The sequence below is a fragment of the Chelmon rostratus genome, chromosome 21 (genome assembly GCF_017976325.1).
Source record: "Chelmon rostratus isolate fCheRos1 chromosome 21, fCheRos1.pri, whole genome shotgun sequence".
In the NCBI taxonomy this organism is placed as follows: Eukaryota; Metazoa; Chordata; class Actinopteri; order Chaetodontiformes; family Chaetodontidae; genus Chelmon; species Chelmon rostratus.
The window spans coordinates 5,695,286-5,708,932 of record NC_055678.1 but is presented as its reverse complement, the minus strand read 5'-3'; the positions used below and the strand labels follow the sequence as shown (position 1 = coordinate 5,708,932).

The 13,647-nt window shown below is 43.5% G+C and overlaps 1 protein-coding gene across 1 annotated transcript in view; it reads left to right on the top strand.

Moving 5' to 3' along the window:
- Nucleotides 1–11,510, top strand: part of LOC121624825 (protoheme IX farnesyltransferase, mitochondrial) — a 31,291-nt gene extending 19,781 nt beyond the window's left edge. The window contains exons 5-7 of the mRNA XM_041962745.1: nucleotides 4,797–4,867; nucleotides 8,158–8,390; nucleotides 10,379–11,510. Coding sequence (XP_041818679.1) covers nucleotides 4,797–4,867; nucleotides 8,158–8,390; nucleotides 10,379–10,797 — 723 coding nt within the window. The 3' untranslated portion in view covers nucleotides 10,798–11,510. The remainder of the gene's footprint in view (nucleotides 1–4,796; nucleotides 4,868–8,157; nucleotides 8,391–10,378) is intronic.
- The last annotated feature ends 2,137 nt before the right edge of the window (nucleotides 11,511–13,647 follow it).

The window sequence follows — 13,647 nt, the reverse complement described above, 5'->3', positions numbered from 1 at the left end:
ATAGCTCCACGACTATTCATTTCACTCAAGAGACATCAATTGCATTTCTTTGACAGAACAGCAGTCCCATTCCTACCGCAGAAACACCTTGAAATAACCTTCATCTGCCATACTAGCGCCTTTGTGTTGTGACTAGTTGGGTTGCATGCCTTGTCTGTTTTGTTCCATTTCTTTTCTTTCATTTGACTTCAAAACATTGTGAATGTCTGCCAGAACCATTGAATTGACTTCTGAGGAAAGCTTAATCTATGTAAATCTTTGGCTGCTTGTTTGTCAAGTGGTTGATCAGAGACAGTTCACAGTTGGCGTTGAAGGGGGCTTTGAGAGCTCTCGTGCTTTTTTAAGTAGACTTGGCTGGCATGCATCGGAGCACCACCCACCCCTGTGGATGTTTGAGTCTCCCATTCAGCTCCAGTGTGCAAACAGGTGACATTCTGACAAGTGGCGACTTGGTCTTTTTGTTGGTTTTAGCCCGTGCACCTGGGGTTTCCGTTAGCATGGCGAGCGAGACGTGCTGTTTAGGCCAGCTGATGTTTCTGTGAGCCAAAGCCATGCAGCTGCTCAGCTGTTTGCCGTCCTGTGCCTGTGTTTAGGCACACACTTGCCTCTCGCCTAAACAGAGTAAATGCACAGTGTGTAGTTACTGTATCGCTCCTCTCTGACCTTCACTGCGCTTCCCATTGTTTTTGCAAGCAGATAGGAGGCTGTGTTGGTAAGGCAACTCCCCATGGTGAGCACAAGAAGCGGCTGGTGCGCAATCAATTATAAGCTCTTCAGTTTTTCAGTCTTGTTTATTCTCCTTAATTAAGTGGTATACCAGCCGGTATAACTTCATGATATCCTCTGAGTGAAATTAAACACTCAAAACTACGCAGCCCAGTGTCACCATAAATTATATAATGATACACAGCCAGATTATCTTCCGCAGCTTCAACACGAGAATAGGAAATGCCTGCCTGCAGCCTGTTATCAATTGAGCCCTGGTGGTTGGCAGTGGATCACGTTCTTTCTTTGATAGCTCGGAGGTTCTGGCAGCTGAACACCCCCTCTCCTTTGCTTCTCACTTTGGTCTTGCCTGTTTTCCGTCCTCATCATCTGGCAGATAATTGTCCCTACAGTTATGGGGTTTTTTGTGTGTATGTGTGTGTGTTTGTGTTCATAATTGAAAGCAGCAGCCGACTCTCCATAGCTTCCGGTTCAGTAACCCAGCCACCGCTCTGTGTACAGTGTATCCTGAGCTGATTCATAGGGTTGGGCTTGGTATTGATTCAGGCAGTTCCTGGTGGCACTGTGTGGTTATCTGAAGCCCAATCCATTCTTTCGTCCATTTCAGAAACCTTTGTTTGCTGTGGTTGTGCTACCTTTTAAAAAATAGCCCATTTTGCTTCACTGCTCAGCATCGTCAGTGAGTGAATCATCATCACAAAGTAAATAGTCGCCCGCTATTTCAATTAGATTCGTCATTGTGTGTCAGTGAGTGACATGAGTAGGGCTGCATCGGGCTAAGAACAAACAAATAAAGAGAGGTCTGCTTGCCTCCTCTTCATAGAACTGAATTTCAACATTAGTGGACTGTTCATGCCACAACAGGCCCTGCTGACACTCCTCTCTTTATCGATGTTATTCAAAAAGCAAAAGGACATGATGCTAAATATTATAGAAGAAATGAAAGAAAAGCTGTAATGCAATCTCTGTTTTCCTTATTCTGAACGATTTAGCAGTCAAACATGTTTATATTGTTCTAATGGTTTATTGTAAGCCTATGGTAGTATTTGTATATATATATTATAAAGGAAAAATCGCAAAAATATAGTAAAACTCTGTATTGGCACATTCTATTGAAGTACTTCACTTTAATTAGAGTTGTGTTTGATACATACAAATGTGATAAATTTAACTATAATATTCAATCATACCACTGTCATTACACAAATTAAGTTGCTTTTAATTTAATTTAATTTCATTTCATTTATTAACCTATTTTTATCAAAATCATTTTTTCAGGCTATGTTCTTGAGAGATTGTAAATGATATAGGATTTCAACTAACTGACCTATAAAATGTCAAAAAATTTGTGAAACATAAATTTTAGTCCGAACAGTCCGAAACCCCAAAGGCTCTATCATAAATAATAAATAATAATTTCTATCATAAATGACAAAGAAAAGCAGCACATTCTTACATTTGAGAATCTGGAACCAGCAAATATTTGACATTTTTGTTGAAAAATGACAGAAATTATGAATGATTTCTCAAAATAGTAAGCAATTAATTTTCTTTTGATCGATTAATTGACAAATTGTTGCAGCTCTAAAATATTTATTTGCCTTTGAATAGTAATAATAATAACAGCATTGCATTTTTGTTAATTTTATATTATGTTTGCCTTAATTAGTATTCATGTTAATGTTGCATGAGTATTTTAGGAGTAATTTTTATTACAATTGTTTTTAACTCTTATTTGCATTTATTAATTGAATTGTAGATACCCAGTGGTGTACACTGGTCCGAAGTCCCCTACTGGAGATTGAGCTTGTTGCTAAAAGCTATAACCACCAAATGTTACCCCAGTTAATCACACAGTCGAGTTATCGGGACTCCATGCAGGTAAAGACCTAGCAATGTTAAACTGGTACACCCTGAACCAGTCCTTGAGACCTACCTGTAGCAACACACGTGCATGCACACAAAACACAAATGGCCCAATTATTTTAATGCCATCGCTGTAACACATGGCAGTGTTGGGCGGAAATAATGACATGGGCTGAGAGGGCCGCTGATGCGAACCAGATGAGGCACTCTGACTTAAAAGGCTGAGAGGGAGGAACGAGAGCAGAACTGGACAAACTGTGAAATGACAGCAGAGCACACACAGCGGGGGCGGACTGAGTGACTTTGACATTCACATCAAATCATCCGTATACACACGCGACAGGTTCATCCAAACAAAGGCAGCACTGTAGGTCTTTCTCACTCTTGAAAGTTATTCTTTGTTTCTCCTCTTATTTGCTCTACAGGTGCCTTTTTATGCCTGTGGGGGTACAATGCACAGAGCACCGTTATGCACAGTATCTTTTTTTTAACATGTGGAATGATGTTATTGGAAACTAAGTGGATCCTTTTTTATTTGAGCAGCGTTACAGAGAGCTTGGCCCTGGGTCTGCCGGAGGCCGGGTTCAGCAACGTTTAGCTCAGGCCTGGCCACGGAGTGCATTTCTCTCTCTAATGCGGCCCCTGACCTCCTGACGCATTTCCTGACCCAGGAAATAGAATTAACACCTCGGCCTGGGCCTTGGGGTCCCACAGCCGCATACACAGCTGTCCATTAGCCTGGTTCAGTCCAGCTAGCTTGCGCTGCATGACAACTGAACCAAAGACAGAAAAGGCAAGCAGGAGATTTTCTTCAGAACATTTGGAGAGAGCTTATTCCAGAGTTTGAATGTTTTTGGCTGCTTCAAGGGCGGTTTCAGCAGTAACTGGAGCCAAATAAGGAGATATATTTACCTACTTTTCAAACTTGTAGGCATGACCATCAAAAGCTCTGTTTCTCTTATTACTCTTGCTATTTTTTTGTCTACAAATCAGTAGCATGACTGCACTTTGACTAAAGGGTAGCTGCACTACATCACTATGATCTGTTTCTAGCCAGAAATCCTGAGGAGGCTCACTAATGGCTCATGCAAACCAGGATGGCACCTAATGCAAAGACTGACATCATTTTGGAGTATTGTTGACCCACTGCTCTGAGAGGTTTGGTGTTCCCCCCAAGATCCAAGCCTCACCTATGTAGGGCAAATTGTTATCAAACATGTTTGATCTTTTTGTTGGTGTTTTGCATTTGGATCTTGGCTCCTAGTTTGCAGAATTGTGACATATCTTGTGCGTCAGACCTTAATGGTGCAGCCCACTCCCTAATGTTCTTCAAAAAAATCTATACGAAATGAAATTCAATGCCTTCCACCAGGAGTTTTTTAATAATATGGTGGCTTTCCGATGTCATGAGTGCAGTAAATCTGGGAACTGGGGTTTAAGAAGAGAAAAGTGGATTATCTGTTTATTAGATATTTTATGTGAACCATATATCAGAAGAGATGGATCTTGATATTCCGTAGTTTAAGTGCTTTATCTGTTTTCTTCATTAGTCAAAGGCTCTTATGCGGGCAAGCAAATACACATATCTATGTGCTCACACACACACACTTGCACACACACAGATTAGCCAGTTCCTGCGTTTAAGCACCCCATGTGTTTGCATTTTAGTCACACATTGCCAATCTCTTGGGAGCACTTTGAAGCATACTCCTCCAGAGCAGATCATAAAACAGGAGTATAAGTAGTTTTTCACATAGTTGTATCCCAGAACACCCCCCACCACCACCACCACCACCTCCCACCCAACAGCCCACAGCCTCCACCTTCCACCTCCAGTCCATTTGCTCTCAAAGTGTAGGGCGAGCGTTTGGTTCAGAGGTTTGCTATGACCGTGCCTTAAGCGGCTCCCCTCACACTGCTTCTCTCCAGATGTTGCATAGAAAGACTCACAGAGGCAGTAAGTGCTGAGATCGTTATACATTTACCAAGCAGATTTACATTTCTGGGAACATTCGTACGAACAGTGTAGGAGGTGTGCAAGAACACACCTGCACAGTGTTGCCTGAATTCTGCATTAACGCTCAAAATGACTAATCATCACTGCTGCCTGCAGTAGTTCATGATATAGTGTGTATGCATCGAAAAAGATGGATGTTTTTCTGTGTGTCTCCTGCATTCAACCACTTGTTGTCCTGTCTCCACAGTACTTTGAGGTACCCTTCGACTCCAACATGAACCGCACAAAGAACCGTCCACTCGTCAGAGGACAAATCAGGTGAGAGTTTTTTCTGTCTTTGTGCTTATTTAACAGCGATTTCCTCATGATCTTCTGCTGGCATGGCAGCCCCATCTCCACTTTTTGTTACTTTAAAAGAAGACAGTGAAAAGTGATCTGAGAGTGTACAGGAGGGGAGAGAGAGTGCAACAGCTCAGCGTGAGTTGGAGTTCAGCTCAGTATGGACGCAGCCCAGCAACACTAAATGACAGCTACTGAGCCTTCCAAGCTGCCTTTTGTACAATTCATTGCAGACAAATGACAGTCTGCTGCTGTTACTGTTCCCTTGCTGAGAGACATTTTTCCAGGGGTGAAACATGACCTGCTTCTGATGTCAAAGCATGTGCGTATTTGCAGGCAATATTATAATGAAGATCACAGCATAAATAAAACAGTAGCACAAATCTCATATTGATTTACACCCTTCTGTTCCACTTACGGAGTAGTTATAGCGCCGAAGCAGACCAGTAGCTGTGTATATAGAGTAGCAGCAGACTGTAGATGCCAGCAACATGAATGCATGCCAGCAGTGACGATCCTCTATCAGGTGTGACGCAAACTTGTTACCAGGTTTGGAAGAAGGGGGGAGGGTCGAGGCTAGGGTGTAGTTTAGCTGACCAACCTTCCTTTGCTACCTCCACTGTTTAGACGTCAGATAAACTTGGCACCGGTGCTCAGTGGACTGCGTGCATCGCCACACTCCTACAAATCTGACTCAGTGACTGGATACGCTCATCTCTGCCTTGGGAGCACAGATATTCACTGATGCATGAACCAAGACGAACATGAACCTAACACCACGTTCTCTTCACCCATTGTTCTGACCAGGAAACTGCCCCCTTTGCATCTCACTCTTATAGGATATTCTCCAGCTCTCTCCTTTTTGTTGTTTTACTCACGGAGAGCGAAAGCAAACAACCTGTTGGTCAGAGGATTAAACACATTCAAACCGGCCAGTTGGAAGCAGAAGCTAAATGCTTCTGTTGCCAACTGATATATTCCAACAATAGCCACTTATGACTGAACAGCCTGTTAGCACAACTAGACCTTGACCCACAGCTACCTCATCCCAGTTTCTGGAACTCTCCATTGACACACTGTTTAAAAGTGGGCCCTTGTGATGTTGAGCCGGTGATGGAAGACCTTCTCTCTCTAAACACGGCCTCTTGTCCCTGGCTTTTAGCCTGTCCCTGACAAGAGGTGTGTGTCTGTCTCTGAGACAAACAGAAACACTAGATCTCTCACTCTTTGTCCCTCCCTTCTTCTCTCACACATACAATCTTGTGTTGAGATAGAGAGCAGATGGGAGGCAGGACTGTCCTGTCAAACAAGCCATCAGAAGGCCACATTTTACACATTCTCCACGTTGTCTTCAGGACAAGGCTTCGTATCAGCCGAATGATGTTCCTCAGCTTTGTCCGTCCTCTCTGCGGGAGTCTGTCTGCCCCTCTGATGTCAGCATCGGAAATAGTTTGTCGTCTTTTGTCCGGACTACAACAGTGTATCATCTTTCCCACCTTTTATTGTTCTTCCGTGAAACGCCGATGACTGCCCCTCCCCCATCCTTTGTAGTGGTTTTTCAGAGTTTGAGGCTTCCGCATGTGGCGAGGCTCAATAGCTTTCAGCTTGGTCAGAGGAGGAACACGGAAGATTTTAGTGTGTTGTGTTGAGTTTTAGTCTCACCTAGGTGGGGGACACACATTGCAGGTCTTGAACCTGAAGATTGCTTTTGGTTTGAGCGTCATAACAAATGTTGCAGAAATAGTTTTCTCTCTAAGATTATTTTAATAACTTGAGTCCAGGTCTTTATTGACGAGCTCTTGCTGAATCTGCATCCGCCTTCATCAGCAATTAGGGTTTGTTTTATTGCATTAACTTTACCCTTCAACTATTTTGATATTGTAATTTAGAACAAGTATGGAACTGTCAAAATTAGTGTTTTACCATCTTGTCCAAATGTTGTATTTTCCTTGGTGTCTTTGCTTTTCTCCACCCAAATTTCAGCATAAATTAGCAACAAACTGTTTTTAATGAGTGGTTTGTCAGTACAGGAACACATGCAGGATTAGTCATTTCAAGGTGTTCGCACTATTTACATTCAATATGCTCTCCCCTCTGGCTGTCAGTACAAAAAAAATCTGTGGTTGTGGAAATCGTCCTTATGTTTGCAATGTCTAGTCTTTGTTGTCTTTTCTCAGTTTTACACCAGTCCCTGCAGCTGCTTTGTTTAAGGCAAGGCTTACACATTTGGAAAGTTCAAAATTGCTTAGTTTGCCCGCTGACTACTTGAATATTGAACAGGTTGCTAAGTTTTAAGAAGAATCATCCTGTTTTTATATGAATGGTGAATTCCTTGTGATTTACATGTGGATCCCTCGCTTCGATTGAGGTCTAACGAGGCATCCGCATCTTTGGCTTTCTGTATTGACGTTGCTCACCTGACACGGTACTGCTGCTGTGTCAGCCTATAAGAAGAGGACAGCAAACCCACCTCAGGCCATGTGACGCACTCCCTCTCCTGACCCCCACAGAGCCAGCCCACAGCCAGACTGTCGACAGCCCATAGCCAGCCTGCACGGCCCCACCTCAGCCCACATAAAACAGACATAACACCACTAATCACATTAATGTACCAATCTCCCTGCTCGGCCACACCACCAAAATAAAAGCCCTGTTTGCTTTTTGAAGAAAAGGCCTGCGTTTGGTCAAGATTTTAATCTACCCTCTCTTTAATTTATGGAGCATTTACTGGTGAATTTGAACCAGACCTTGCCATCACTGCTTTCAATAAAAGATGAGGGAAGGAGGAGGAGGAGGAAGTCTTCATCCGGCTAAAAGCCTGAGCCACAGTGGTTTTCTTCAGCTAGTTTTGATCTCTGGCGTGTGCACATGCTCTTCATCTTGCAGGGCTACTTTTATTCCTGACAAACTCTTATCAGATGAGCTTCCTCTAAGCCTCCCGTTTAGAGACGGCTGCTGATTGTCAGTGTGTGGCCCCCATGGGTCGGCCTGTATGTGTGTGTATGTGTGTGTGTTGAACATGTGGAGCTATCGTTGTCTTATCTGGTCTCTGCACAAGCCCACAAAACTTTATCATCCCATAGTTCCCATGGCGGTGATGGGCTTTTGTTTGAGCCTGAATCTGTGTTTTGTAACTTGCCTTTTATCAAAACAAACATCTGAGACTCATCTTTAAAACTAGCCGCTGTTTATTTTTTTCTTTCTCTGGCTGATTCTCATAATCTCTCCCTTTGTTTTCTCTTTCCTTTTCTCCCCCTTCCTTGCACCAGTCCCCTCCATGCAGTGTCCTTTGCCCTGGCCTGTGGAGTTCCCGGAGTCGCTCTGCTCACGCTGGGGGTAAACCCCTTGACGGGCTTCCTGGGCGCCCTCAACATCTTCCTCTACACTTGTTGCTACACACCGCTCAAGAGGCTCAGCATCGCCAACACCTGGGTGGGAGCAGTGGTGGGTGCGATACCTCCCATCATGGGCTGGACGGCTGCCACAGGTTGCCTGGAGCCAGGTACGACTCACCTGCTGAACTTGAAGTCATTTATTAAGCACAGATGCCAAACTGCTCCTCAAATCTGTGGATTTGCTGCTTTTCTCCATTTTATATATTATTAAATTATATTTATATCTTTTCTGACATTTTACGATACTAAATGATCAGTTTACTGTTACAACATGTTGTCGTGAACTGAACGACTGAGCTATTTCCAGTCTGCAGACACTGTAGAACAAAGAGCTGCTGCGATATGTAAAGTTCATATAAAGTTCATATCGGCCTATATTTGTCTCGCTCGGCTGCAGTGGTATGTGTATGTTTTTTTTGGTGGATACATTCATTCATATTGAATTTCAGCAGCTAATCAGCTAGTCCTCCTAGCTCTTTGGTATGGAAATGAAGTATAAAGCTGGTATTTTTATCAGAGGTATAATGTTTAAAGTACTATCAAGATCAACGATATCACCACTGCAATCCAGTATCAAATCTATGTGTTTTCTATCTGTAAATTATTTAACACAGTTCATTTGATCAGAAGTTCAGTCTGAGGCCTTGATTAATCTACAGCCTCTCAAATGTGAGTGTTTGCCTGTTGTTGTCTGTGATAGTAAATTAAAGATCAGTTTGGCAAAAACAAGTCATTTTAAACGATTGTATAGACTGAAACTTAATCAGTTAATCAGTAAAATAGTGTAAAATTGAAAGTAATTGTTAGATGTCATTGCTGCGTTGTGGTTCATCACTGTGCACATCAGCACCTCTCTGACCAGGCCTGATCTCACTCTACATAAAGCTTGATTTACATACAGCTCAGAATCCCTGCAGCGCTGTTACAGCTCTTGTTCCTTGTTGCTGTAGAGCTTGAATGCACTTACTGTCAGTCGTCTCGGACAAAAGCGTCTGCCAAAATGCATGTAATGTTAAGTTAGCGAGGAGACAGAGAAAGGGGGGCTTATCCGGCTCGTTTGGTGGACACAGTCATGTCAACTGTGTTTCATCATGCTGCTGCTGTATCCCTATAAGTGCTCACACAAGTTTATATTTGGGGCCCTTTCACCATAATGTTTAATGAATTATGGTCGTCTCATCTGCAAAATGAAAGCAGTTCTTTTGCTTTTCCAATTTCTGTTGATTTTAAGATATTTCCACTGATTGCATGGTGTCATCCTATACAGGAAATCTAACCTCAGCCACTGAGATGAATACAGGAAATGTATCTGCGCAGCACATGTTCTCCGAATGTCCCCTCAAAGTAGAGAACACTACTTAGCAGCGTCATACCGAAGCCTCGCTGCACCTCGCTTACAAAAATCATGACAAAAGAAAACTGTACTTGTTGCTCTGTTGGCAGATCTCTGATCTGTGTGGAAGTTTCCGTTGCTCGTTCTGCTGACACGCTCTGATCAGTGCTTGCAGTAAACGGGACAGCGGACAGATCTGCTCATCGCCCTCACACACAAAGTGAAACACAAGCCGCCGTCACTGACAAACATAGACGTCAGTACTTCCTGTCATTCTGTGTACTTCACGTTCTGCTCTGACTCATTTAAAGTGTCACATGTAAACAGTAAATATTACCAGACAGTGTAATGTCCCTGAGAACAGCTGCCCCTCTGCAAACAGGAACCAGTAAAGCTAATGAGCAACATTTCATGTGAGTTAGGATTGAGACAATAACTGATGTCGACTTATATCTTGAAACTTGAAGACATCATATGCGACACTGCTTTACTGCTTGCTTCATTGAAGTTATATTTTTTTATTTTTAATATGGGCCAGACGTTTGTGGTAACTGCAGGATGAAAAATACGACTTTTTAAAATGCTGTTTATTTTAGAATCTAAAATAAAGCTTTGCAACGAGGTGTTTTTGTGGTATCGGTTTGTTAATGTAATGGAGCCGTTGTAAGATTTTAAAAAAAAAGTAGAACTTTTATTTCAGCACTTTCGTCCCTCATTAATCCCCTCCTCACTCTTCAATCTCTCCTCTGTCTCGCCCCCCAGGTGCCTTGTTGCTGGGTGGTTTCCTGTACAGCTGGCAGTTCCCTCACTTCAACGCTCTCAGCTGGAACTTGAGGGAAGACTACTCCCGTGGCGGCTACCGCATGATGTCCGTCACCCACCCCGGCATGTGCAAGCGGGTGGCCCTGCGCCACAGCGTGGGCCTGATCGGCCTATCGACCTTGGCGCCCGTGCTGGACGTCACCACCTGGACCTTCCCCGCCATCTCCCTCCCCATCAACCTGTACATCAGCTACCTAGCCTTCCGCTTCTACCGCAAGGGAGACCGCAGCAGCTCCCGCAAGCTGTTCTTCTGCAGCCTCTGGCACCTGCCCATGCTGCTGCTGCTGGCGCTCACCTGCAAGAAGCCTCGCAGAGATCCAGAGGATCCAGCTCTACCTCCAGCTTCTTTAGTTTCATAGATGGCCCAACACTTCTGACACCTCTGAGACTCTTATTTTAACTGAGATGCTCCCTCAGAGCCACCCTTAACCACTCGTCGCGCTTGGAGGGGACTCGATGATAGACATTATTTTATCGATGTGTTTAATGTGCTGCTCATTGGGTGCTCAGTCTAGATCAGGAAATAAATGGATCAAAACAGCTGACTTACAGAAACCACACTGAATTATTACATCAGGTTGTGTCTCGATGTGTGTGTACTGTATATATTCTGTATTTATTTATATAAGGGCCCACCAGTTCCTCTCCATGTTGTACATGACTGATGTTAAATGATCTTGTACAGTGTGAATTGCTCCTGTGGACCTCACACAGGGATCACTGCCGGTGCATTGTGCAAATGCAAAAACAGAAGAAGAGGATATGTTATGAACATAGACTTCATGGAGTCGTAAGATTGACATTTTTCAGTCAGTGTATGAGAAATAGGACGAATATAAATGCATTCTGAGCTCGACGTCTGATGATTATTGTACCACTTTCACTGGAGCCCTGATGTTTGACAGCTAAAATGCTTTGTTTTATGTTGCTGCTCAGCAAACACACAGATGGGTCATTATTCATTTACACAATGCTTTAATTCAACACGGTTCGCCTGCGCCAAATCGAGGGAATAGTTCACCCCTGTAAGAAACACAAGGGCAAATATTCTTGAACAATAAACAAGTCATGATTGTCATTCTGTCTTTCGTGTCATCATTTACTCATTCAGTTCCCACTTAACAAACTTAAGTTATTAATTGTGCATGAGTGTACCTGAAGGAGCGGCCTCACCCTTAGCAGTCACACACAAACCAGCACCGCGCCTCGTTAGGTGGTGCTGCTGACTCAACGTCCACATAATATACGGATTTAAGTTTCAATTATGTCCTTAGTGGATATGCTCGCTTTAAGCACAGTCACCGTCCCTCCAATGAGCTCTATTTAGCAGGCCACCTCCGCACCTGTCAGTCAACATGTGCGCCCCTTCCGCCCTTTGCCCCTAGTTTTGGTATTTGGTTACGTTTCCATCACCGCACTCGCAGAAACAAGCGTCCCCTTCCCCTCGCTGCCATCCTCCCTCCATAAAAGGGGGCTGTGGGATTTAGCCAAGGCCGGGAGACCTGAAACGGCTCGACATCCTCGTAAAGTGTCTGACCGGATACAGAGTTTCATATCAGAGGGTGAAAGGGGAGCGATCGAGCCAGCTGTTACAGTTGGGAGAAAAGTGGGGGAAAAAACACACATATGCACTCACACACACACCCCCAACCTGTGTGGAGATTGAATGTCGAAGCCAACCTCCAGGGCTCGGTGTGATGGCCTGTCATGGTTTACAACATCCGCTCCTTGAGAGGTGGAGCGGCGGCTGGTGCTGTCTTGTCCCACCAGCCATTTTTTTTTTTACATTTCTGGAGTTAGTCGTGTGATGGTTGAGCGTATGATTTATATTCAGCATCCAGCATGAGGCCGACGGAGCAGCCTCCAAGTGTTGATTCATGAAGCCACAACCTACAGAGGCATTCCTGCTCAGGTTATACAAAAAAGGTGCCTCTGATGAAAGGTAAATTCATCATTTGAAGTCATCAAGCTCCTCTCCGCTCCAAAATGTGTTTGCTTTTTGTTCCTTCACCTGGACGTTTGAGCTTCCTGGTGCAGAATGACGTCTGTGTGCAGAGCTGTACGCTGTTTGCAGGGGGAAAGTTTGTCTGTGCGCACTGTAAATCTTTACGGCGTACAGGATCGGGGTTCTGTAACATCACAGCTAACCACTCCTGGTCTGATTTATGCAGCTTCCACATATCAAACTTTACAGCAAAGCAGGAGACATCTTGTGTCCAGTAGCTCAAACTTTTGAAATGAAAATTTTGCACATTCATAGATTATTGATTTTTCAGTGAAGACGTAGATGCCATTTTAATGAAGTAAGTATACTTTTTTGGGGGGAGTTATATATGAGACACATTAGAATTCAAAGCAGAGTATTTTTGATTGATCTTAAAGGATGTCTGGAGGCATTTTCAGCACATTATCAGTACTTTTTGGGTAACTTGATAAATCATGTACGGAGAGCAGAAGGGCCTGTTATGCATCATATATCACTTTACATAAAGGAGCAGTTGACGACTAAATTGTTGGACATTTTCGTACTTTAGATTTATCATATTTGCTCTCATGTAAATGGAGGGAAAACTTGATGTATCATTATTTTGTCAGCCAACAATATTTCATACTTTTCTCCTTTATTTCAGCTCTTTGGATGCATAAAAACATCTCTTTCCCATTGCTGATCAGTCATTAAATCACTGCTGTTATTTGCCCTTCAGTGTGAGTCTGAGCTCCCGCGCCAGAGTCAACAAGCTGAAGAGCAAAATATGCATCTGTAAACTGGAGAGAGAGTCCCCGGACAGCAATCTGCAGTCAACCCCAGTGCTGCAGCTTTAATATCCACACTGAGTCTCACATCAGAGGGGGAAATACTGTACAACATCTCGGATTCCAGGATTCTTCAAACCCAGCAATGAAATCTCAGGATGACGGATGACCTCTGGCCTCTCTTCAAAGGTTGGTTGTTGCAAAATAGAGCCCAAAGAGCTGCGGTGATCCTAAAGCAATATTTAGACTGAAACTATACAACCACCACTGTAAAACTATCCATTTAAGCCCCTGTAGGGATATTAGAGTAGAAAATGACCTTGATTCTACTCGGGGGGGACCTTCAGTACATTAACTATTGAATGCAAACACAAGCAACAGGTCTTCTGGTGACTTCTCACGAGGAAAATCTGCATTATTAAACAAAATTATTAAAAGACGAATCTCCCCTTAAA